Source organism: Rhinatrema bivittatum, chromosome 1 (assembly GCF_901001135.1).
Source record: "Rhinatrema bivittatum chromosome 1, aRhiBiv1.1, whole genome shotgun sequence".
Lineage (NCBI taxonomy): Eukaryota > Metazoa > Chordata > Amphibia > Gymnophiona > Rhinatrematidae > Rhinatrema > Rhinatrema bivittatum.
This window is the reverse complement of record NC_042615.1, coordinates 163555105-163582896: the sequence shown is the minus strand read 5'-3', so window position 1 is coordinate 163582896 and position 27792 is coordinate 163555105. Positions and strand designations below refer to the sequence as shown.

General features: G+C 42.6%; 1 protein-coding gene across 5 annotated transcripts in view; it reads left to right on the top strand.

The window, feature by feature from the left end:
* TBC1D1 (TBC1 domain family member 1) overlaps nt 1-27792 on the top strand; it is a 480914-nt gene that overhangs the window by 14782 nt on the left and 438340 nt on the right. For 4 of the 5 annotated variants that reach the window (XM_029589507.1, XM_029589478.1, XM_029589498.1 and 1 more), the window contains exon 1: nt 5019-5438. In XM_029589507.1, coding sequence (XP_029445367.1) covers nt 5019-5438 — 420 coding nt within the window. Of the gene's footprint in view, nt 1-4968; nt 5439-27792 lie in introns of those variants that run through there. The other variant, XM_029589471.1, reaches the window with a different exon arrangement.

The window sequence follows — 27792 nt, the reverse complement described above, 5'->3', positions numbered from 1 at the left end:
GAGAGAATGAGACGGGATCTAAGGAAACTGGAAGAGTGGTCGAAGACATGGCAGCTGAGATTCAATGCAAAGAAATGCAAAGTCATGCATATGGGGAGTGGAAATCCGAATGAAATGTATTCGATGGGGGGGGGAAGGCTGATGTGCACGGAGCAGGAGAGGGACCTTGGGGTGATAGTATCTAATGATATGAAGTCTGCGAAACAATGCGACAAGGCGATAGCAAAAGCCAGAAGAATGCTGGGCTGCATAGAGAGAGGAATATCGAGTAAGAAAAGGGAAGTGATTATTCCCCTGTACAGGTCCTTGGTGAGGCCTCACCTGGAGTACTGTGTTCAGTTCTGGAGACCGTATCTTCAAAAAGACAAAGACAAGATGGAAGCGGTACAGAGAAGGGCGACCAGGAAGGTGGAGGATCTTCATCGGATGACGTACGAGGAGAGATTGAAGAATCTAAATATGTACACCCTGGAGGAGAGGAGGAGCAGAGGTGATATGATACAGTCTTTCAGATACTTGAAAGGTTTTAATGATCCAAAGACAACGACAAACCTTTTCCGTAGGAAGAAAATCAGCAGAACCAGGGGTCACGATTTGAAGCTCCAGGGAGGAAGATTCAGAACCAATGTCAGGAAGTATTTCTTCACGGAGAGGGTGGTGGATGCCTGGAATGCCCTTCCGGAGGAAGTGGTGAAGACCAGAACTGTGAGGGACTTCAAAGGGGCGTGGGATAAACACTGTGGATCCATAAAGTCAAGAGACCGCCAATGTAGAGTGGGTGGCTCACCAGAAAGATGGCTACTGCCCGGAGACAATACCCTTATTAAATAAACATACAGATGCTTACTGTGACTCCAACATCGCTCTAAGCTTCAACGGCAAGAGGAAATGTGGAAAAAAGGATTTGCTATCACAAAGAGGGGAGTAGCTGGCTTGTTACGGCGGTTACTACCCCAAACCAAATAAGCCTAATACTTCACTTTCCAAGCATATACAGCATAGTTCTCTGCTTCAACGGCAGGGGAGAAGAAAAGAGGGTTTGCACTCACAAAGCGGGGAGTAGCTGGCTTATTACGGCGGTTACTACCCCAAACCAAATGTGCCTGATACTTCGCTTTCGATGCATATCCAGCATGGCTCTCTGCTTCATGGCATGGGAGAGGCTGATACATCAAGCATTTCCAGCATAGCTCTCTGCTTCAACAGCAGGGGAATAAGAAAAGCTGAGGCTTCACGCATATCCAGAATAGCTTCAACTGCAGGGGAGAAGAAAAAAAAAAAAAAAGGATTCGCACTCACAAAGCAGGGAGTAGCTGGCTTGTTACGGCGGTTACTACCCTAAACCAAAAGGGCCTGATACTTCACTTTCAATGCATAACCCGCATGGCTCTCCGCTTCAACGGCAGGAGAGAAGAAAAACAACCAATAGGGGCTGTATGACATAGTCTGGGTAAAGGGAATAAACATGGGTGTAGCTTGCTTATTGCAGCAGTTACTACCCCTACTACCCCTAACTAATCAAGCTAGGTATTTCACTTGGATGCAGCTCCATCACTGCTCTCTACATTAATTGTGGGGGTGGAAGGGAAATAGAACCAAGAGTTAAGAGAAAATGATAAGTATGAGAGAAAAAAATGTGTGAAGCTTGCTGGGCAGACTGGATGGGCCGTTTGGTCTTCTTCTGCCGTCATTTCTATGTTTCTATGTTTCTATGTTTCATTGGCTGCAATTGAGCTTGCTATTGTTAATTTTTCAAAAACGGTAACTGTGGTGGTGAAAAATTCAGTTGAAAATTTTGAAAAAATACAAGGTCAAGAAAGGAAAATTGAAATGGTGGAAGAAAAGAATAAGAGGTATGGAAAATTACCATCAGAAAATGTCTCAAAAGGAAATAGTGCAAGATAAAAGAATAGAACATATTGAAAACTCCCTGTGCAGTTTAAATGTGAGGGTAAGGAACTTCCCAGTAATAGATTATATTTTACCTTTGGATCTATTTAAAGAGTATCTAAATAAGATTTTAAAGATACCGCAGGAAGCAGCTCCTTTGATAAAGAGCTTATTATCTACCACAGAGAAGTAGAGAACAGCAAGAACGACAGCAACAACATCATGTGAATGTTTCAGCATTATTAGAATCAAATAGCAATGAAGAGATTACCACTAGAGGAACACTATTAGTTACATTTGCTTTCCTGACAGAGAAAAACAATACTATGAGATTGTTTTTTCGTATCAGACATGAACTGTTCAGAGGACAAAAGATATGGATGTTTCCAGACATCACAAGGCCCACCCAAGAGAGGAGAAAGAAATCCTTAGAGATGAGAGAGGAAGCTGTGTTAAAGTGTTCAAAGTTCACTTTAAGATACCACTGCAAGCGTGTTATTAAGTTTCAAAGTTTTACCTATGTTTTCTTTGAGCCATCACAGCTCCACTTTTTTTCTTAATTCTCATCCCGAATCGACCCATCCAGCTCAGAATGGCAATGAGTAGGGATTTCATTTAGTCGCTTGATATACCTATTATTGATTTATGATTGCGTTCGCTTTCTTTGTTCTTTATGTAACACCCCCCACTTCATTTCTTATAGCATAGCGGTATTAATAGAAATAATGGGTGGGGGGGGGAATTAAGTTGTAAATTGCTAGTTTTGTTATTTGCCTTATAATACCACTTATCTTTTGTCACAAAGAGTAAATTGTGTAAGAATAAAATTTAATAAAAATATACTTGAAAAACAAAAAAGAAGGGAGGGAGGGAAGGAAAACTGATGCTGGGCCGTGGAGGGAGGGAGAAAGTGATTTGCAGGCAGGGGGAGCAGGTACTAGGTGGGGAGAGAGAGGGAGTGGATTGGGGTAGGGGGAAATGGGATTGCGTGGGGGGAGAAGAGAGAGGGGTTTAGGGGCCGGGGGGAACTGGTACTGGGTGGGAGAAGAGAGAGTGGATCAAGGGCAGGGGAACTGGTGGATGGGGAGAGGGAGAGATTCACAAAGGCAAGCATTGGCCTTTGGGTGCCAGAGACCTTATGTACCCCTCTACCTCCCAGAGGCCACCCTTGAGCTCCAGCCACTTTCCTAGGACGAGGTAGAAGAATATGAAACCTCAGGGGCTTCTCTGTTTTATAAACCCAGCACGCCCTACAAGACACTTCTCATGCATGCCTCTTCTTTCTAGCCCCAGATCGTGATAATTAATGGGCAGCAGGCAGGGCATGGAGAGCTGGGCTCCACGTTGTGCAGGATAGACATTTCACACAGCCGTTCCTCATCTTCTCCACCCTGAGCTGCCTCCTCCGAGCCCTTGCAGTCTCTGTCCTGTCCGCAGGCTGAGTGAGATAGGGAGAGTGTGCACTGAACACTGGATGTGACTTAATCTGAGTTGGGAGGAGTAGCAGCAGCAGCAGCAATAAAGGAGCTCTGGGAGCCACTGCACTGGCAAAGATTCCTAACTGAGCTGGCTGTCCACACCGCACTGGCTTCTCCCTTATCCTGCACTTGTATATAAAAGGAGCAGGTCCATCATGATGAGTTCATATGTGTTTCCTTTCCACCACTTCTTTCCCTTTCTTTTACAATTTGGAAGAGAGTCTGGTGAGGCTTTTAGAGTTTCCTTAGTGCTTTTTTTCAGCCATACAAGTCCTTTCCATGTTGCATTGCCTGCCCTGTGGAAGCTGGTATGCCATGCAATATTTTTCTTAATGTAAGTGTGATATGGATTTGAAAACGTTAGAAAACACTGCAGTACACTATCTAAATGGAGACACGTAGGTAAATAAATAGTAAGGGACTGCAGAACTTTTAGGATCCTCTTACATATGATATTTTTGGCACACTTCATACACACACCATTTTCTATTACTACTAGTACTGCTACTTAATATTTCTCTATAGCACTACTAGGCATATACATCACTGCTCCATGGAGCTTACAATCTAGTTGAGATGCATGGAAGAGACAAATAATTCTCTAGTAATAACTCTTGTGGAAAATATGAGCAGACTAAGACCAGGAGGAATTAGGGTTTCTGTACCAGCAAACGCTCATTGACAAAAACTCATATTAATAAACAAAGGTTTATTATGGCAAAATGTTTGAAAATAATATTTACATTTTTGGCATGGGGAATGTTATTCTATGAAAATGTTGTGGTAGCATCTGTGTAGGTACCTGAAGATAGGGCCTATCGTCCTACAATTGAAAAGGAACTTTGCCTGATGTAGTCCCTAACAGGAAAAATCTGTTGACAATTTTAGCAAGTTTTCCTGAGATCATATGCAGGAAATCAAAGATGAGATACGAGGGGCCAGAAGAAGTCATAAAGTCCATGAAAGGTTACCTGTGAGGACCTCAGTGGCCTTATCTAGAGAAATGTTATGGCTAGAGCAATGTATTTAATTCCTCATGGCATTACTTGTACAGCAACAATGAGTATATGGAAGCATCAAGAGTAATATTTTTGGGAAAAAGTTGCTTTGTGTGTATATGAGAAGTTGCATTACCTTGAGCTCAACACTTGTGAATTATGTGCCTCAATTCTGAATAAAATCCCTCTATCTATCTAATTTCAAATATGAATAGGCATTTTTTTTCTAGCCACTGCTCTGTGACAAAATCAGCAGTTGGGCATGCTTACTAGCATCTCTTCCTTTTTCTAGATATGATTGATCTCATTGGTAAGAAATGTGGAAAAAGTGATAATAAGGGGTGAAAACAGTGAAATAAGGCTGGAAATGTATTTTGGCGTCAATGAAACCCTGCTTACAAAAATGATACTCCTTTGTCTCTGTGTTTGAACTCAGGTAGCAATTTTTTTTTAAATCAGAACACCCCAAATATCCCTTTACATGATTATACAACTCCAGATTAGGCAAAATCCTGTTCTTAATATGTTCTCCAAAATTATTGTCAAACAGAGCATTACATGACATTATTAAAGATGATACAAAAATACCTCTTTCATTCCAGGAAACTGCATATCTGTGAACTTTACTGCTCTGCTCACTGACGGATGCGAGATGGATCCCTTATCATTTAGTGTTCCTAGACCTCCAGCTTCCAGTCGAATCCCTGCGGAGTTCAGTTTGCAGCTGGCGGGTTCTTTGCATGTGCATTCATTGACCACCATGCCTATGCTGCCCTGGGTTGTGGCAGAAATCCGAAGGCTCAATACCCGGAGTTCTAAGGAGAGAGCTCATTGCTGCCCGATCCTTCTGCATGTTTCAAGAGAAAGTCTACGATGTGAACCAGATACGGGGAAAAGCCAGCAGTGGGATCCTTTAATCTGTTCCAGTATTTTTGAGCACAAGCCGCAGTCTGTTCAGAAACTGATTCACAATAGCCAGGATCCCAGCTACTTTGCCTGTCTCATCAGAGAAGAAGAGGGAGCAAAGCAGCAAAGTATCTGCTACGTCTTCAGAGCTGCGGATCAGACCAAGGTAAGCATGAGTTTTCTGAGCCGAATGCCTCCTCTAGATATTTAGAAACTGTGGCTGAAATGCAAAGCATGTTCACTTACATACAATGTGGTAGAACTCATTTAGTTTTATAGTTTAAGGGCACATTGGAAATGATTTATAAAAGCATTTCATTATCATAGTTGTCTTTGCATTAGGGATTGGTCTTACTGTTGTCTTGCCTATCACTAAAAATGCTTATAACACTTTGCTGTGCACTTTATAATTGTAACAATCCACACCCCAACCTATCGAAGTGATAGAAGGGGAGAATTAGCATAAAAGAAAACAATATTCCCTAAAGTATTGTGTATCCATGGGTTCTTAAAATGGGTAGGAAAAAAAAGATACATTTCTGAGGCCCCAGGAATAGTGAGATTCTCAGAGAACAACAGTTTAATAGACCTAGGCCCCAGTGTCTTCTCCTCTGTAGTCAGAAGTACAAACCCATAAATTCAGATAGGATTCAAACCTTTACTCAACACCTTGGAACAACAAAAGTGGATAAATTCAAGCACAGAAACCCATAAGTCACATTACAGACCTGAGAAAGACAAAAGATACTATGGAGCATAAAATAAAATGAAAAAAGGCAAAAAGTTACGGTGAAATTGTAGATGAAAGTTCCTTATTTTTTTTTTCACAAATATGTCCACAAGTCTAGGGAAAATGGTCAGAGTAGCCCCTCTTCTGGTATTGTCTGGGAGGGCAGAGGTCACACTCATTCCCAGGACTAAGTCCTTGTATTGTCCATCTGCCCAAGGGTGAGGATTTTCTGATAAGACAAGTATAAAGCTGACTGCTGAACTTTGTCCTACTAAGCTTGTGTGCCAATATGTGTCAGTACATGTGAGCAGTAAGTGCAGCTGCGGGATGCTGGCTGGTCAGCAGAAAGTGAAGGACATGGGAATGACCCACATAAGACACATGTGTGGTCTGTGTGGCAACCAACTGCAAAGGAAAGTGCAGACATTGATAAGAGATGATAGATGTCGTCCTACAAGCTGTGGGGAGATAGTACAGAAGGAGAACAAATGTTTGGACATGAAAGAAAGAGAATGAATGCTTGGGTGCAGGTGGTCTAGGGAAAGGAAGCCAGGCCAGAATGACTCATTTAGAAAAGATCAATACTTGGAAAAGAAAATGAGGAAAAAATGTTTATAAGCCTTGTAAGATTGTGACATAGGCAAGGATGAGCCTAGAGTGTTCAGCGACTTGCTGAGCCTGTGCTTTTCCTTCCCAGACACTATATTGTGATTGGCAATCATTTATTTACCATAATAAACATTTTACTAAATTTCTAAAATATCTCTGAATCTCGTGTCTAGTATATTGGGGCTAAAACCATACAGGGGGGCAAGGTGTAGAGTGATTTTGAGGGGGGACTCTCCTCTGGGTGTATTTTACTGCCTGGGTATAGATACTAGGATTGGTCTTCCAACTTGAACTTTACTGCAGATCTTCCAAGGATATCATTTGGGTCCATAAACATCTATCTCTGGTTGCATCCATGTCCCAACATTGTTCTTCAAATTCTTCTCTATATTTGAAAGTATCCCTTAGTACTGGGTCCCGGGTATGGAATAGCATGCATCCCAGGTGGGTAAGGGTCTCCAAATGTAATGGAATCTCTTCCCAGACAATAACTGAGGTCCAGCTGTACCTTAGATTCTTCAAACTCCCAAATCTCTCCCCGGGGCAGAGACTCTGGTGGGGTCTCCAGATGAACAGAACTTCTTATTCTCAATTTTCCTCTACTGATGATAATGTGGCATCTTTCAATTAGGCAGCAGAAAAAAAAAAAAAATTTTTCCTTTCCCCACTCTTGGAAAGGAAGGGCATCCTCAAACTTCCTCCCAAAACAAAGAAAAACATCTTCACCAAAAATACTCAGTCTCTCAGAACAGTATCATCTCGTCCACCCACTGGGTGGGAGATAGAGCAAAAGAGTTTTCCCCATCCTAATCCTTTCCATAAGCAGGGGGAGTTTCTCTCCCTGAGCAAGGACTAGGGGATCCAGAAAAAAACAAAAAATAAAATCCAAAATTTCTCAAGAAGCTGCAAAAACTAAGGCAACTTCTGCCAGCCAGGTTGTGGACCGGAGAGGTAAAGTGTCTCCTTCATATCCTGGGAACACTAGGAGGCCTAGTGTTCCTAGGACTAACCCACCCAAGGTTTGGGGATCAAGGAAAAATCACTCTAAATATCACAGTGCGTCTTCATCTAAATTTAACAAATTATGCCACATTGAACTCCCACTCTGCACTCTGCCTGCCATTGAGCAGACAGGAGTTCCCCATTCCAGCCAATCTCACAGGGGGTGCTGTAAGATAAAGTTATGCACCTCTCCTAATTCCTATTCCCATGGCTTAGACTAAGGTCATTTAGTGGAGATCTCAAGGGGGTTGACTAAAGTTAGGTAGATATGCATATTAGGTAGACTAAAGGATAAGTTCTAGGAGGAGAAGTCCATTAATGGCTATTAATCAATTTTACTTAGGGAATAGCCACTGCTATTAATTGCATCAGTAGCATGGGATCTTCTTAGTGTTTGGGTAATTGCCAGGTTCTTGTGGCCTGGTTTTGGCCTCTGTTGGAAACAGGATGCTGGGCTTGATGGACCCTTGGTCTGACCCAGCATGGCAATTTCTTATGTTCTTATGTTCTTAAAGTCTCAGTTTATTTGGAAGTGAATGGAATAGCGGTCTTGATTAACAATCTGACTTGTAATATTCCTTTTGTAACCACTGGGCCGGGTAGTTCCGGATAGGGGCCCAGGGCACACATCTAGTTCAGTTATTAAAGACTTAGGGCCTCATTTTCTAAACGGATCGCACGCGATAAGGGATGTTTCGCACGCGAAATGTCCCTTATCGCGTGTGATACCAAAATGGGGGCGGAGTTGGCCCCGGAAGAGGAGGAGTTGCGGCGTCACTGGGGCCGACTCTGCGAAGACGCCGCAGACGACGAAAAGGTAAGGCCCTTTTCGCGTCTGAGTTCGCGCCCAATAGCTACACCTTCTATGGTGGCGCTATTGGGTGCGATCGCTGCCGGCTAGTGCAGGCTCGGCCCCTGTTTCGACCCCCCGCCCTTCATTCCCTAAAGTATCGCAGGCCTGTGATATTTTAGAAAATGAGGCCCTTAGTTCTCAAAAAGGTGTTAAATCACTGAGTTCTGTGTGTGTGTGTGTGTGGGGGGGGGGGGGGTTTAAGATTAACTTGTAGGTCTTAATGCAATGCTTATACAAAGTCACCCTTTTAATCCTTTATAATAGCATTGATGATGACGCAAAATAGATAGCAGCAATAATCATGCTGGAAAGTAGCCTGCTTTCCAACTGCATTTAATTGCTTATTTAGTACAATTGAATGAAAATTTCTTTTTCAGCTCTTGATATTATGGTACAATTGATTTATAATCTGAATTCTAAATAAATGTGTGATCTTCAGTTTCCAGCAAATGTCTTTAATTGAATAAATCCAATCCTTCTTCTAGTCAATCTATAAAGTTAATTGAGCAGTTCTCATTGTGAAATGAATAGAAAGTTAATTTATTCCCCAGACAACTGTGAACCCCAAAGACTCACCTTTTTTCCCCATTGTGAAATGGATAGATATATAGTACTTCCAGTCATTGAAATCTCATGACCTCAACTCTCATATCTCTCCTACAGTTAATACTTATGTCTTCCACTTTGAAGAATTCAGTCAAAATTAAAGTAAATGCACCTAAATGATGCCTCTGGTTATCTCCTCTCTCTCCTCAGCACTCCTTCTCTCAGCAAGTAGATGTTAATCCATTCTTGCTTGAGGATTTATCCTGCCGTTCTTTCTAGATGAAAGACATCCTTCCTTTCGATGGTACAGAATCTGGATCCCTAGGCCCTAGGGCACTCAGCAAAACAAACAGCAAGAAAATTCTTCAGCAAAAAAGAGGGAAACCAAACCAGAGGCAGGAAGGGTGGAAAAAACTTCCTCCTCAAATAACAAAAAGGTTTTCAAATCCATAGACAAAAATAAAGAGGAAGGCACTCTATTTCCAATCTTTTGTCCAGGTCTCAGTCCAAGAGACCCCCTTATATAGGGCCTGGGTTCTGACATCGTTATTTGGGGCTATGGGGGTTTTCCTACTGCAGTCCCTTTAAATACTGGCACAAGACTCGCACGCATGCCTAAGGAGGATGCGCCACACAGGAGTCATCGGCAGCGTCTTGCTGCATTGGAATCGCCGGTAGCATCTCACCGGATTGAGGAACGGCAGGCAGGCCTGGGACTGGAATCGCTGGTGGCATCTCACCATGTGTCAGGGTCATTTGGCTGGGCTGCGACCAGGGGTGAGTGTGGCAGTCCGTGGGGGGATAGCCCGCAGACCCCCAAACGTAACACACTCAAGCCTAGTGCACCTTATTATATCGGCCTCATGTTCTAGGATTTCCTCAATTTAGGATCACCCTGGGTACCTCAAATGACTATACTGCTCCTTATCAGGACAATCTCTTCTTCTCTGTTCTCCTTAGGATGAGTACCCGATGCATACAATCTCCTTTCTTGTTCCTATGCTGCACCCAGGTCTGGATTTAGGCATAGGCAACATAGGCCATTGCTTAGGGTGCCACATTTTGAAGGCGCATAAATACCCAGCCCTAGGAGGAGCCTTCTCCTACTTTCTTTAGGGCCATGTGCCACTGCCACTTCAAAGAGGCACCACTATGGCTCTCTGGACAAACAACCCTCCCCTTCTTTGCAATCTCTGGTGGTGAAATCTGCACTGTCCAAGGTCCTGTAGGGGGGACCCTGACCTCACCCTACTGACCTGCCTGTGGGCACCAAAATCTTAAATCCAGCCCTGGTTTGGCACTGACTCCTTGTCTCCCAAATTGTGCTATACTTTTCTGGCACCAGGTCACGTTGACTGGACAAATCAGTATGAGAACTGCTTCTCCTTCCCTGGGAATCTGCTTTGATGAGAGCTGTCTTCTACTCCACTGGGAAACTATCATGCCTTCTGGCCACAACTTTAGGATTTTAGGGAATCAGAATGATAATGGAAACCATTACACTTGGTCACCCCCTCTTTAGCACTTCAAAATAGGGAGAGCACCTCCAAGCCTCAGTCTGTTGGACTGCAGCTATTCCCCTTGCAAGCAAACACCCCCTGTGCTATCTGCATGCCTCCCAGGAGAGAAATTAATTCACTCTTTAAAAAGTCCTTTCATTCTAGAAAATCTAGAGGTCTCTACAGACCCTTACAGGCACAATCCACTCTGACCATCTCCCAATGTGGTGCTCTTACAAATGCAGCTTCCCACCTCTATATACTCCAAACAAGTCCTGTATAAAGGAAGTGTATTAAATTAGTGGGGAACCTAAGGGCTCCCTGCAATGGGGAAATGGAGCTGATTTTGAATTACACTAACAATACAAGTGACTGATCTACTGAAGAAGAGGGACATCTGAGGAATGGAACTGGGTGGCTTTGAAAGCTCATAAGAACATAAGAATTACCATGCTGGGTCAAACTAATAGTCCATCCAGCTTAGCATCCTGTCTCCCATAGTGACCTGTCTGGATCATTTAGAAGAATCCAACAGATGCTAATAGGAAAGTCCATTCCCTATTGCTCACTTCCAGAAGTATGAATCTTGCTAATAATTGTTTATAAGCCCATTCATTACAACATATTTTTTTATGAGTCCTTTAAAAAGTATCACAAACTACTAGGAATAGCAATGCAAGAAACAAGCTTTGTAGTAAATACTCAGTGGCTCACATTCCAGTTTGTGAAATATGTTTATGTCTCTGGTTTCATTTAGCACTGCATCAGTAATAGCGGTACTTTTTATAGTTCTACTAGATGCATACAGTGCTGTACAATGGTGGTAAGTATTCACGTATCGTAAGTCCCTGCCCATAAGAGCTTACAATCTAAGTGGGTACCTAAGACTATGGGAGATTAGATGCTCTGCCCAAGGAGAAGTGGCATCTGAGTCCTGGTTTCCTTGGCTCCCAGCCCATTTGCTCTATGATTAAATAAAATTGGCATGTTCAGCAGTGACAGTATTTGTTTCAGAAGTCCAAAAGGAATGGCATTTGTCTAAAGGCAGTCTGTGCTGTTTAAAAATGCTTTACAGGGAAATGCATGCCACTATCATATTCAAAATGGGAAGTTCTTTCTGTTCCAGATGTAGGATTTCTGTACTTGGTAACACTATGCTAGATGTATTCTTTTGACAGGTGTGTTTTTGTTTACACAGTTTACTGTGCTGATTTGCTTAACTACTAATCCTGTCCCACTGTGGCACTTCACTATTTATGTCGTGCAGAAAATGACATGACTGAAAGAGGTTTTGAAGGAAGCAGTGCACCAGTGTCGAGTAATCAGCACTTCGCTGTCTGCCAAATCAGGTTAATGCCATTGCCTAGTGCAGAACGCTTTGAGCTTACAAGGTTTACATTATTCAGCTATAAAAGGAATGAACAGGACTCCATGAATGCTGAAGCATTTGTCATGTGTAGTCTCATGACGACAGTTTTATGACATGGATTATTTTTGACATTAGACAGCAAAACAGTGGCGTTTCCCGGTATCTTGGCTTATCATCATATTTGTTATTTATTTTATTTCCAGGCTTTTCCTATACTGCTGCACATTCAGAAAAACTGGTTAGAGCAGTTTACAACAGTATAAACAAACATAAAATCATAAAACAATAATAATAAAAACAATACAATCTTATTCTAATAAAATATTAGGTGGCTGATACCAGTAACCTGTTATTCCTTTGGCTACTATCAAACCTTCATCTTTTTTTTTTTTTTTTTAGTTAGTTCCCACCTGATATCTGATGGTGCTAAGAGCCAATGATCCTAATATTCCTTTGGGCACAACCATGCCTTCACCCTCTTTCTAAATGACAGGTATTTAGTTTCCAGCCTCATTTCTGATGGTGCTGAATTCCACAACGTTGGTCTGTAAACAGAACATTCTACCTGAAAAGGTCACCCATCATAGTAAAGTACAAAAGTGTGCTGAATTCCCACCTAAAACTGAAAGCTGCTTGTAGTCAGTTCTTTAAAGTTTATTTTTAAAACACTGCTTCTCTTTTACCTGAACTTCCAGATCAGCCAGAGCCTGACCCGAGTCTGACAAATGTTTAAGATGGGAAAATTTCAAAGCTGAAGTTCCCTGGGCTTATATTAGCAACCACCCAAGGGATTTGTCCTGGTTAGGCCAAACCCTTCTCCATTTATAACCTCTCACTATTGCAGTGACAGCTTTTAGTACAAAACAGGCTAGGGTTTTGTTCAGTACCGAGTGCACATGCATCCTGAATTCCAAACGCAGATGGCACTGTTGTGCAGTGAATGGGATTTCTCCTAAGAGCAAAGAAAACCAAACAATGCAGTAACATTTATTTTATTTTTATTGTGGACAGTTCCTCTTCTTCAATGCTTTCCCCAAACAGGGCCATCAATGAGTTTTATAATACGACTTTTCATTAGAAGATGATGCAGTCTCCTAGAATAATTTGCAGTAAACAAGGAAAGGACTTTATTTAGAGACTGAAACAGCTCATAGTATTTTCTTGTTCACAGTGGGGCAGATTTTCAAAGGGTTACGCGCATAACATATGCGCATAACCCCCGAAAAGCTGCCCCAAGCTGCCCCTGCGCACGCCGAGCCTATCTTGCATAGGCTCAGCGGCTTGCACCAGGCCTGGGACGCGCGTATGTCCCAGGGCTTGCAAAAAGGGGCAGGGAGTGGGCAGTCCGGGGCGGTCTGGGGGCGGGGCAGGGCGTGACCGGAGCTTGCAGGCACAGCGGCCATTTGCTGCTGTGCCCGGGATCGCGGGCCGGCCGTCAACCGGCATGTGTAAGCTACACCTGCCGGGAGGCAGGCGCAACTTACCCGACAAAGGTAAGGAGGGGGTTCTAGGTATGGCTGGGGGGCGCCCAGTTTGGAAGTATGTTTTTATGTGTGGCTTAATGCATCGGCCCCCTTATGAGGTAAACAGATATTTATTTATCTAAGGCATTTCTGATTAATTCAAGTCATAAAATTTCACACAACATGATGTTTAGTTTTGATATGTGATTGGAGCTTTTTGAGAGAATTAAATTCTCTAAGGGCCGGATTTTAAAAGACTTACGAGCGTGAAACCCGGGGCTTTACGTGCGTGGCCGGGCCTTATGCGCACCAGGTCAATTTTCAAAGGACCCAGCCATGTGTGTAAGCCCCGGGGTTAGAGAAAGGGGTGGTCCAGGGGCGGGGCAGTCCAGTGGGCAGGGTGGGGCGGGGCTTTTTCGCTGTGCCAGGGGATCATGTGCTGGCAGGGTGCTGGCGCGCGCAACCTGCTCCTGCTCAGAAGCCAGAGCAAAAGGTAGGACAAAGCATTTGGGGGGATTTAGGATAGGGATGGGGGAGGGCAGGATAGGGGAAGGGAGGTCAGGCTAGGGGGTTGGGAAGTTCCCTCCCAGTCCGCTCCTTAATTGGAGCGGACTGGGAAGGAACTGGGGAAGGCCCCAATGCGTCACCGCGCATAACTGCATATATTTCCCCCTCCCCCTTGCGCGTGCCGACCCGGCATTTTACAAGATGCACGCGCCAGCGCACACATGTTATAAAATAGCGCATCCATGTGTGCGCGCTGGTAGCGCGAGCACGTGGACACGGGCACGCAATGTTTTAAAATCTACCCCTAACTTTTCAATGAATACATGAATGAAGGATTTTGCAATTTGTATCCTGTGGATTTCTTGTTCTCAAATGTACCTTTTTCAAGTAACTTTTCACTGGCACAGTCATCACATTTGTATGGATACAATACAGCTTGACTGCATGACTCAGCATCCATCACACTCAAACCTCTGTTTGAAGAAACTATTAAATACTTTTCCAAGAGCCAGCACATCCATCTCTTTATTTCTTTTTAAAACCTAAAGCACTAAGCAATACATCCATAAGCCATCTCTGATCATTGTATGACATACTTTGTAGGACTCAATGACTTCACCAAGACCTTACATGAAACTTACAGTTAAACCCAACCAAAACATCCTGATAAAGTCACATTAGGCTTGTAGCATGTTTTTAAGAAAAATGTCATTTAGTAAATGGTTACAAAACCCCAAAACAACAAAGTACATAGGCGGTGTACAAATAAAGACAAATAAATCCTGTGGTAGCCAGTGTGTGCATATTATGCTCCACTATTATTCTTTTTATCAAATAAGATTGCGCATTAGAAGAGGGATCCAGACAGTATGCCATTTAACACTGAAGCAGACCTGCCTTAATGGTTAACACGATAGTACTTACCTGTTTCTCTAGATTTTAGCTTGAATAGTTTGATTTGTGATGAGGGCGCCGGCTGATCATGCACATTCATCAGCAGTGTATGGAAGCCTAAATAACGTCTTACAGCCATTTCACGGACAGTAAATTCAGACCCTGATATCACTGGCTGTACACATTTCCATAAGTGTAAGGAAGGATATAATTCACTTACTTCAGAAGTCAGTAAAACAATTCTGCAAATTATTTTTTCCATGATTTTATTTATTTATTTATTTATTTATTTCAAGATTCTTATATACCGCGGTACGTATAATGATTCTCTCTTGCTTTTTATTTAATACTCTTGCCTCCGTCCCCCACACCCACTCCAAAGACATCGTGCCTGAGGTGTCTCAGGTTCCCTTGCTGGCCAAATTCTGAAGGAGAAGTCTACTCTGGGCCAAAACGCTCAGCAGGTGCCACAAAAATAGCACTCATCACCTTCCCCACCTTCCTGAGCTTTAGTATACCACCTCTATGACACATTCATGTCCCAATGACCCAGTCAGATAAAAGACTAAAACTGAGCCATGGGACTGATTTGATATTTACGTAATCTTCTTTTAGAAATATTTCTAATAACATAATAATATAGTAGATGATGGCAGAAAAAGTCCAATTGACCCATCCATTTTCCCCAGTTATTCTGTCTGCACTGCTAAATGTGATGGGTCTCCCACCAAGGGGGCTCTTTTCATCATTTAAGAAACCCCTGGGAGACTGCCTGGGATTTCACCTTAGAAGCTGCTATAGAGTGCGACAGATTTGCAGGATAGCAAGAAACTGCTTTTTTCTGTCGACTGGAGTTGACAGGTGTAGAATGATGAATGACCACTGGATGTCATTCAATCTGGTAAATTTAAACAAGGCATTTGTACTGTGTGAAACCCATCCTTAATGGGGTTCATAAAATGATGGAGCAGGGTTCCCGATGTAGTGTTCCCTTCTTCAAATTTATTTCTGTGGGCTCTTAAACTTGGTCATACAGATGGTGAAGTGGCTCTGATGGGACAGCAAGTTTTAACCACTGTGAGAACATGGAGGAATTCCCCTCGCTCCCTTCCATGATCTCTGAATCCATCCATGAAATCATGTTTCAAACAGAACTGTAACTGTTATCTGGATAACTCCAACCAGCAACAAGAACTATATATATATATATATATATATATATATATATATATATATATATATATATATATATTTATGGATGAGGATGTGTTATAATAACTTTACTGAACAAGCTGGAAGAACCATAGGCTTCCACACACTGCTAAACACAAGAATCAACATGTTGGTAATTTCATTGCCTCTCCTCTCTCTGAGCCCTATGGGAAGGTGACTGGTTACAATATACCCATATCATATTTCTCATCCGATGGCCACTTCAAGCTTTACGTTTCCATAGCATGGCCATGCATATTTTTCTCCCTTTTGCTTTACTCCCACCTCCTTCAGTCTTGAATCCTGTTATTCCACTCTCTCCACCCTGTTAATCCACTCTCCCCCTCCTTTCCATGCAGGTTTTCCACAAACACTGCATCTTTGCTCTCTGCTTTGATGGCCGGAGGGGAAGGGGAAGGGTATTAGATTGTGAAAACAGCCAACACTGGCCTCAACTTTATGGTGTGGGGTACTGATACACAGACATTAGGGATAAAGCTCAGGGCTGAGGTCAAGTCCAAAATCAAAGCACATTCAAGCAGCATTGTCTGACTTATCAAGAAGGCTGCTCACCACATAGAACCATTAGGGTTTATACCTTCCTCCAACACATTAATCCCAATAAGCGCCTCTGCTTTTTTTTTTTTTCTTTAACAATCTGTTTCATTGGATTTATCAAGAAGAAAAAATACACAACTTGTCTTTCACATAGAACATAGCATTAGAAACAACACATAGACAAAATGCCATTGGGAAACTATTACAACAGACTTCTTGATGTTTCCTATTTTAACAATACTGAGTCCATACTATAGCATTCCCACTCCCCACCCATCACCCTAGCACTTCCGCTTTGCACCTCTTGGTCATTCTTTGGGAGGAGAAAAACCACCACATCACCATATAGCCATTGGCCCCTGTAATGGCTTTCACGTACCTGAAGGGGGGTCTCGGGCTGCAGTGAAGATCCAGCTCACAAGATTAACTCTGATGGAGTTCGGTAGAGCCTCCACATGTAGTAACTGATGGATAAGACCAGATGCACTATGTTAAAGCAGGAGGCAAAGCCATGGTCAAGCAGGCTGAGGTTGGGACAGGTAGTATTCATACAAAGGCGATAGTCAATCCAAGGTCAAAGCAAGCAGCACTCAGGCGAGAGTCAATCTGAGGTTAGGGCAGGTGGCAAATAGTACAAGGTCAGGAACAAAGCCAGGTCACAAGGAGTAGTCAGAACTGGAAAAGCAGAGACTCAGGAGAAGGAAGCTAGACCTGTTGCTAAGGCAGCTGGTGAATGGAATGGGCTTCTGTATATATACAGGAGTAGTGCTGACATCATCAGCCAGCACCACAGGAAGTGAAGAAGGTCAACTCTATAAAACATGGAAGTGTGCCCCAGATAGTGTGGGATGTAGTGTAGAACCCAGATGCCGGGAGCCATGTTGGAGGATCTCAACAGGCCGCAGATATCAGCATCGGGACCTGGATCATGAGGCAGGAGCGCATGGTTAACGGTATGTTACAGCCCCATCCTTCTCACTCTTCTCCTGGTTAGCTCCTCATAGGGAGCAGAAACTTTCTGTTTCCATCCGTGTTAGGTTCCCCAGACTCTACACTTCAAGAACTCAGTGTAGTTTCCCACTGGTTAACTCACCCCATGCCAGTAGTTCTTTCACTGCATGGTAGTTCCCCCGAGGGGGAAAGAACCCACTCTGTGCCACCTTTCCAATACCATCTTATCATTTGCCACTCTGGTTCCTAGCCCTGTCTTCTTTTTTTTCTTTTGGCCTTGGGCCTCTCCCATTGAGGGGAAGAGCCCCTGAATGGTCCAGTTCTCCTTGGAGGATCCCTAGGTCTCCCAGCCCACAAGCTGGATATTGAAGTGCAATCACATCCCCACCCTTTATTGGGAAAGACAGGGGAGGATAGAGCAAAATACCACCAAAACTTTTCTCTTTTATTCTGTCTGCTTCTTTACAATCCACCAGTTAGAGAAACCCAAATTGTTTAGGGGACATACACACCTTCCCTATATTAAACTTATTAACATCCTGATGTATTTTTTTAAAATGCCATCCAGTGGTCATTTTCTGGTACTACATGATGACTACTTAAATATTATTTTAACAACTAAGAACATAAGAACATAAGAAAATGCCATACTGGGTCAGACCAAGGGTCCATCAAGCCCAGCATCCTGTTTCCAACAGTGGCCAATCCAGGCCATAAGAACCTGGCAAGTACACAAAAACTAAGTCTATTCCATGTAACCATTGATAATGGCAGTGGCTATTCTCTAAGTGAACTAAATCAGAACAGTAGAATGGCAGTGTCTTCCCCACCCAGACATGTCTGTACACTTTGACCCAGCCTACTAAGAGTCGTGTCAAGGGGGCGCCACATGTGTTAATGTGAAAGGTTGGGAAATGTGTCGATAGGATGTTTCCCATTAAGAAGATTGGGGAACAAGGTCCAGTAAAGGTAGTGTGTCCCTCCAAATAAAAGGGGTGGCTGAGTCATTGGAGAGAACCCATCTGGGAGTAAGCTCAGCTTGGAGTGACCTCACATTTGAGGGGACCCTGCAGGGGCTTTCCCTGTCAAAGGGAAAGACTTGACACGAGAGGCATTTTTCCTCAAGGGGAAGCAACCAAGGAGTGGTGTGCCTCTTCAAGTTGAAACAACTAGGGGACCTGACATGAGTCCTGGAAGGTAGAGTGGAGTTGTGATCAATCTACAGTGAGAGAAGAGTTTTGGAGTAGAGGGCTTCAGAAGGGTAAGAGTTGGGACATTGGGGAAGTTCCTGACTATTGCTTGGATGGGGAAAAGGAATTCTGGAGTGAACGGAGTTTTCTGATCCTGAAGAAGAGATACTATATAACAAATTGTGAGTGCTTATAAATGACTGATGATGTATACTGCATGGTAAAATTGTGATGTGGGTTATTACAAAAGAAGGGAGAATAGTAGGAAATGAGACGTGATCACTGAGTTCACTGACTGAGCTTTAAGTATTAGGATTGAAGAGTGGGAAAAAGATTAAAGGGTTCTCCTAGCTACAGGCAAGAAGTGTACATAGATGTTGAAGCACTAATTCATTTAGTCTCTGTGTATTTTTTGCAACTACCTCAGCCTAGCTGTATAAGCCTATCTACCCTGATTTAATCAGTGACTTTCACTATGTTCTGTACTCTCACTGTTCTTAATACCAGACAATAAAAGTTCTGGTTTTTTTAAAATTATCTTCAGCGTGAGTCCCATTTTTTCTGTTAATTGTGAATGTTGAAGCACGGAGGATATAGCAGGCAGAGGGGGGTCATAAAAGGGATTCTCATTAAGTTAAAGCTACCCAGCTAAGGACATCTGCACACTCCCCTAGTCTCTGGGCCAGGGTCCATCTGCTTGACCCACATTCCCTATGAACCCTTTCTGAGAGACTGGCACTCAGTTCACTTAGGTGCAAGACCCTATCTCATTTTATGTGCCCTGTCTGTGTGGCAGTTATATAAGGATATATCCCAGCTGCCAGCCATAGAGTGTTACCACCTGCTAGATTTCTTTTCATCCAGGTCAATCTTTTTTGACTTCTTCCTTCTTCCACCATCTTGGATAGAAGAGCATATAAGGGCCCATCTTAGTTCCTTCCAGCACCTACCTTTCTCATGTCCAGCCACAAAACTCTGTAATAACCTAACTAGCCAGCAATACTAGTGTTGCTTCTGCCCGAACCTCTGGCCTCCTAAATCCACTCCATAGTCTGCCAGACAATTCCAATTACGTGAACATCTTCATTTGCACTAGGACTTCTAATATTTCATATTATGCCACATGAAAATAGATTATCTAAAGACGTAATTGGTTTCAGGCATAGCCCGAAAACCTGGTAATTTTAATATTTCAAGTTTATTATTGGATATGCAGAAACAGAAATCTGATATAATCCTGACTCCTGATGGATTAGGTCAATGCAGAGATTACATTGCCATGCTTGAACTGGCTCTAATGGGCGAGTCCAAAATCTGTGGGATTTATTCTATCTATTGATTTTGTTTTAATATTGATGTTCATATTGTTCTCCATCTTGAGCTAATTTTGATAAACTGACACAGAAACTACATAAATAAATAGATAAATAATAAACACTCACATTGCCAATCATTATGGAAACCCCAGGATTCCTTGTTGAATCAGGCATTGTAAGATGGTAACTTTCAAAGTGGCATGCTAGCACATACATGTGTATATTCATCATCCCGCACCAGGATGCGGCCGTTTTATAATGTATGAGCGTATGTGCATGTATGTTATAAAATAGCCTGACCTCGGGCACATGTGTGTTTGATTTTAAGTGGATGCGCTCCTGTGCACACAAATGCTGCTTCTAGCACATAAGTGGGGTGATTTTAAACAATACATGTGCCAATTCCATTGGCAGTTTTCCCAGTTCATTTTCAGTTCGCCCATTTAAAGGATAGGACTTTCAACCCCCCCCCCCCCCCCCTAGTTTAATAGTCTCCCTTCCTTCCTGTTAGCCCCAACCTTTAAAACCCCACTGATCGACCTAGATTTTTTTTATTTAAAATGTACATGTCATCCATAGCAGAAGCAAAGTTACACAGCAGAGGAACCTGGCATGCACCAGTACACATAAGTATTTACATGGAAATTTAATGGTTAAATCCAGGAACGCCAATCCCCCACCCAGATCTTGCATGCAGCAGCATAACGCGTGTATAAGAGTGGCTTTTAAAATCCACTCGGCATGCGCCAGCCCAGCATATTCACACATCCCTTAATTTTGGCATGCATTGGGCTTTTAAAATTCACCTTCATGCATTTAAACATATGCCACTTGTAAAGCTAACTATTTCTTCTAAGAATTCAGATTAAAACATACATAAAAACACTTTCAGTAGGTAAAACTATTTACGCAGTAATCTCTTTGTGGTCCTCAAAATAGGAACTTACTTTTTGATTGACTCTTTTTCCTTATCCTCTGATTTTATTCATGTGTTGCTTTATTCTGTTCTCCAAAGATAATTTAATTAGTAAACTTTCACAATTATTTTGGGAAAAACGTGTAGGTCACACATCCTTTTTTCAAAAATGTCTTGCCTGGATGTCATGTTACAGCTGTTTCTGCTGTATTCATAATTTAAGGGTACATTTTCTGTGATCTGCTGATTGGCCTGCTAGATTTAGAATAATTTTCAGTCATTTCCTAGTTGGCTAAGTCAGCTGTAGCTGGTTAAAAGTTTGGCGCTCAATGGCTTACTGAAAATTTATGTAGAGCAAAGAGGTGTCTACTTGTTATAATGGGGAAACTTCCAGCATTGGAAGGTTCTATGGGTAATGTATTCATTTTCTGAGTGATAGTCAGGGCCCAGCTCCAACTGGGTGATGTGATTCCACGGGCAGTCGGGGTAGTTGATATCGACAGAGGAGCTAGTGTGAGGCAGTCAAGGGGCCGTGGCTCTCCCGGGCTCCAGAGGAGGAAAGGACAATTGCCTTTCTTTGCCCTTCAGGTTGATGTATTTCTTGCCATGTAAACTTACTGGGGTGTGTCTCAGTGATGGAAGTGAGAAACTTTCAAATGCCTGAGCCTCTTGTCGTTATTTCATAGTGGCACCAGAAATTATAGACCGCATTGGTTTCATGGTTCCTCCTGATGAAGAAGATACGAAAAACGGTCCCTGTCGTGGATGAATTTACATGAGAAGAATTCTAAGTGATAGTATTGGGTTTAATTTTAAATGAAAATGTGAAAAGAAAAAATACAATAAAAAAATTGAAGTTCCTGAAAATGTGCAAAATTGATTTGGACCTGTGATTAGATATAGGGCTTTCTCACAGGTCTGAGTTTACATCTGAATTGCCCAGTATGATAGACTTTTACTACTTTAAACATTGTTTCTTTTGGTGTTCCCTTGAAATATTTAACAACTAACAGGGAGGATTTGAAATATGTGGATCTAAATGATCCTGCGCCAGTACATAGCAAACTCTTGTTATTGCTGCTCTCATCATGCAATGTCCTTTCACACAGCAATGCAACCAAAAGCAGAAAAAAATGAGCAAGCACCAAATTGTAGAAAGAACCATATCCAGAATAAACATTTATATAGTTTTTCTTTACTTTGTTGATCTTATAGTTATCTGAGATTTCCATGATTTAGCTATTCAAGTTCAGATCGTTAGATTCTTTGGTGATACTTTGTTATTCTTTATTGTGGCCATATTTTATGCTGTATGCTGTGTCTGGCGTTTCAGTGGAAGTAGGTGACAAAAATCCAAATAACTAAATAAAATACATTGTCATGAATCAGGCCCCTGAAAGAGTTAAAAGTTACGCTCTCACATACAATAAGAGTATAGTAAAAAAAAAAAAAAATTCCTGTGTTTCAGATTTCACTGCTAAACTTACCTGTATTAGATGGGCTTTGTTTCCTGAAGGGTGTGAGACCATAACATGGGCGTTAATGCCTGATTTTACTAATGCCAATAATGTGGAGAATGTGCATATACCTTAACTTTACCACATAGCAAGGCCTTTAAACATGTAAATATCCCCAAAGGGGGCTGGCCTAATCAAATGCTCTCAATAAGTATGAAGGCTGGATTTACTATCTTGCATTAATACCCAAGGGCCCTAACATGGACCCCATCAAACTAGTTAGCATCACACATTAATCTGGGCCACTAAGATCAGTCCTCCCCCCACAACAGACATCCTACCCCGCCACAACAGAGTTATAGGTCTCCAGCAGGCAAATAATCTCCCTCCAGAAGTACAATCAAGACCTTAAATCTGTAGGAAGTACCTCCCCCGTGCAGCAGCACAAATAGGCCCCACCCCTGAAGTCTCATTCCCACCTCCTGGCAGCCGGACCCTCCAGACCTCTGAAGGCCCCCCAGGCCCTGCAATACCACCAAGCCCCCATGTACTGGTCCAGACGGTCCTCAAGTGCTCAAAGGTGGGAGGAGTCAATCTCTCTTCTGCCAGTCCAGGCACCACATTCAAAATGGCAACTGTGACCGCCTGACCCAAAGATCTATGCACACGCTGCCATGTGCTTAGACGTTTGGGTCAGGTGGTCTTCTGCACCATTTTAAATGTGGTGCATGGAGCATCAGGTGGGAAACTGATGCCTTCCTGTCTTTGAACACTTGAAGATCCTCTGGACCAGTTACAGGAGAGTTTGGGGAGGTTGCAGGGTCTAGAAAGCCTCCAGAGGGAAGCTGAGGGTCCCTGGCAGCAAGGAGAGGAGATTTGATACTGGTGGACTAAGGGTGGGGGAATGTCTTCTGGGGGAAAAGGATGATAGTGCTAGGAGATGCCTGCTATGCCTGCCGGAGGAGAGAGGGGTGGTGAACGGGGAAGATTTCTTCAAGATAACTGGCCCCTTTGCTTTGGGCCAATTAGCATGGAGAAACCCGAGCTGCTGAATATGGCAGCGTTTCCCTGCCCATGCTATCTTTAACACAGGAGAATGGAATCATATTCTGCATCTTATTATCATACCGAATTAGGCATTATATCCTGCGTATTTGTTACCGCACAGGTTCGAACACAGGTTAGTGAATGCACCCTAAATGTGCAAAAGCAGAAGCAAACAAGTAAGGAAAGAACTGCAGAGTAATTTGTTTGGTGCTTTTTTTCTAACTACAATTTTGCACTAGATCTATAAATTTAATGGGAAAAAGTCTTTTTTTTTTTTCAATTATGGGAAAACGTTATTTCATTTTCTAGCTTTTACCTATACCTATCCTGAGAATTTGGCTTGTGTAGGTTGAATGATTCTGAACATGATGTGCACACAGATACACAGAAGAGAATACATTAGCAATTAGTTTGTTTAGAAAAAACCTAAAAAGTCGCTCACATCACAGTAAATTAAATGCAAAAATAGTGTGCTACAAAGCCTTTTTGGAGAAATTAACTCAGTAAAAGAGCAGATGTACTCACATGTTATCAAAAGAGAATTTTTCTGCATTATTAGTTACCTGAAGATTTGCAGTCATTGGACAAGTAGCAGTATTTTTCTATTTATTTTTGTGGGTTTATGATACTGTAAGGGCAAATGGACTCTGTTCAATCTTCAATCAGGGGCCTGGTGGACAGACAGAAGTACTGCAATTGAAGCTACCAAATGGCGCTAATCAAGCCACACTTTGGAAGGGAAGGGGCTTGGTATTAAGCTTGATGCAAGCACCAGAACTGGATTGGACCCTAGGACTTGAAAACTGTTCTTTGGGAACAACACTGTGCCTCTGGCAGCTTGAGGGCTCCTTAGCCATAGAACCTGAATAAGGAGAGCTATAACCCCTGAAGTTAAGTAATTGAAGTGTGAGCCTGGTTATCCTGAACTTGGAATTAGAGCTGATGTGACTACTGTGACCTGGTTCTGCCTTGATACAGACTTCTTATTAGGAACGGTGGACCATCCCAGCTTTGTGCTCTGAAGGAGCATATACTGGGCCAGTACTGAATGCCCTAGTGAACCTTCTGCCATGTTGTACTCACGTCATCTTTATTTATTTATTTATTTATTTATTTACTTTTATATTCCCTTCTCTCCTTTCCCTCCCCACAGCAGCATCCTCCACTCTCTTTCTGTACCTACTCCAAGCAGCATTCATCCATCAGTGAGCCCCTCTCCCTCTCGTTCTGCCTCATACGCAGCACATAGCACATTCCCTTCTGCTGCCTGTCCCCTGCATCTGCGCAGACTCAAGGATTGGCCCCTCTGTTTTGGAGTGTTGGGTCCCAGCTGCAGGGCAGAGATGCAGCATGATACCGGGACGCGAGGAGGGGGATGATGCAGAAATAGGGACCTCACCACCTCTCTTCTCAGGCTGCAGGGCGAGCGATGGCCCGAGCGATGCTGGCTTGGTCCTGCTGCTGCGGCCCCCAAAATTGTGGCACTCTAGGCAGCCACCTAGTTTGCCTAGTGCTTCCACCAGGCCTGAACATGTACCTTATGTTTGAATCCCTGCAGGTGAAGGTAACCTGTGGACTGTTTCTGTTAACGCTGTTGTTTAAGTATAAACCACGTGTTGGATCCAGTAAGAGAAGTGGGTTGCATTAATTCAGGCTAGGAACCTTACAGATTGTTTGGAAAGGTAGTGATTTTTTTTTCACTTTCAAAAAGTTGAGTTATTTTTATTTGCTTCAACTTGATTTCCCCCCTTCCTGTCAAGCTCAAGGTAGGTTACAAAAAGTTACCCCCAAAGGTACCAGTACATGATCGTTGTTTGTTTCCTTTTTCTTTTTTGGAGATAGGAGTTTTCTATAAAATTTTTCTGAAGTTGATCTATTAGTTAAAATTTGTAACCTATCATTAAAATCATCCATTGTACCTGAAGACTGGAGGGTGACCAATGTAACCCCAATATTTAAAAAAGGCTCCAGGGGCGAACCGGGTAACTATAGACCAGTGAGCCTGACATCAGTGCTGGGAAAAATAGTGGAAACTATTCTCAAGATCAAAATTGTAGAGCATATAGAAAAACATGGTTTAATGGAACACAGTCAACATGGATTTACCCAAGGGAGGTCTTGACTAACAAATCTGCTTCATTTTTTTGAAGGGGTTAATAAACGTGGATAAAGGTGAACTGGTAGATGTAGTGTATTTGGATTTTCAGAAGGCATTTGACAAAGTCCCTCATGAGAGGCTTCTAAGAAAAGTAAAAGTCATGGGATAGGAGGCGATGTCCTTTCGTGGATTACAAACTGGTTAAAAGACAGGAAACAGAGAGTAGGATTAAATGGTCAATTTTCTCAATGGCGAAAGGGTAAACAGTGGAGTGCCTCAGGGATCTGTACTTCGACCGGTGCTTTTCAATATATATATAAATGATCTGGAAAGGAATACGATGAGTGAGGTTATCAAATTTGCGGATGATACAAAATTATTCAGAGTAATTAAATCACAAGTGGATTGTGATACATTACAGGAGGATCTTGCAAGACTGGAAGATTGGGCATCCAAATGGCAGATGAAATTTAATGTGGACAAGTGCAAGGTGTTGCATATAGGGAAAAATAACCATTGCTGTAGTTACACAGTTAGGTTCCATATTAGGAGCTACCACCCAGGAAAAAGATCTAGGCATCATAGTGGATAATACTTTAAAATCGTTGGCTCAGTGTGCTGCAGCAGTCAAAAAAGCAAACAGAATGTTAAGAATTATTAGGAAGGAAATGGTTAATAAAACAGAAAATGTCGTAATGCCTCTATATCGCTCTATGATGAGACCGCACCTTGAATTCTGTGTACAATTCTGGTCGCTGCATCTCAAAAAAGATATAGTTGCAATGGAGAAGGTACAGAGAAGGGCAACCAAAATGATAAAAGGGATGAAACAGCTCCCCTATGAGGAAAGGCTGAAGAGGTTAGGGCTGTTCAGCTTGGAGAAGAGCCGGCAGGACTTAGGTAGGCCTCGGGGTTAGCTAGGGTGCCAAAGGAACAAGAAGTAACTGGAGATGCTCAAGCAAAAGAAGGCCTAAGCCTTGTAAGTCCACGTCCAGAATATAGGCAAGGAGAGGCATCACTGACAAGCGAGGATCAGAGCCGGTGGCAAGTGGTAGTGGTGGCAAGCGACATAGAACTCTGGACACAGGAAAGTCTGTAGCGTAGTCATTCAAAGCAAGGGTCAGGACACAGAGAAGGCAGACATAGTCAGGCATAGCAAAGAACATAAGAACATATAAACATAAGAAATTGCCATGCTGGGTCAGACCAAGGGTCCATCAAGCCCAGCATCCTGTTTCCAACAGAGGCCAAAACCAGGCCACAAGAACCTGGCAATTACCCAAATACTAAGAAGAACCCATGCTACTGATGCAATTAATAGCAGTGGCTATTCCATAAGTTTAATTGATTAATAGCCATTAATGGACTTCTCCTCCAAGAACTTATCCAAACCTTTTTTGAACCCAGCTACACTAACTGCACTAACCACCTCCTCTGGCAACAAATTCCAGAGCTTTATTGTGCGTTGAATGAAAAAGAATTTTCTCCCATTAGTCTTAAATGTGTTACTTGCTAACTTCATGGAATGCCCCCTAGTCCTTCTATTATTCGAAAGTGTAAATAACCAAGTCACATCTACTCGTTCAAGATCTCTCATGATCTTAAAGACCTCTATCATATCCCCCCTCAGCCGTCTCTTCTCCAAGCTGAACAGCCCTAACCTCTTCAGCCTTTCCTCATAGGGGAGCTGTTCCATCCCCTTTATCATTTTGGTTGCCCTTCTCTGTACCTTCTCCATCGCAACTATATCTTTTTTGAGATGCGGCGACCAGAACTGTACACAGTATTCAAGGTGCGGTCTCACCATGGAGCGATACAGAGGCATTATGACATTTTCCATTCTATTAACCATTCCCTTCCTAATAATTCCTAACATTCTATTTGCTTTTTTGACTGCTGCAGCACACTGAGCCGACAATTTTAAAGTATTATCCACTATGATGCCTAGATCTTTTTCCTGGGTGGTAGCTCCTAATATGGAACCTAGCATTGTGTAACTACAGCAAGGGTTATTTTTCCCTATATGCAACACCTTGCACTTGTCCATATTAAATTTCATCTGCCATTTGGATGCCCAATCTTCTAGTCTTGCAAGGTCCTCCTGTAATGTATCACAGTCTGCTTGTGATTTAACTACACTGAATAATTTTGTATCATCCGCAAATTTAATAACCTCACTTGTCGTATTCCTTTCCAGATCATTTATATATATATTGAAAAGGTCCGGAGCTGGAGAGAAGCTGGTGAGTGGTCAGGCATAGCAGAGGTCCAGGGCTGGAGAGAAGCTGAAGAGTATTCAGGCA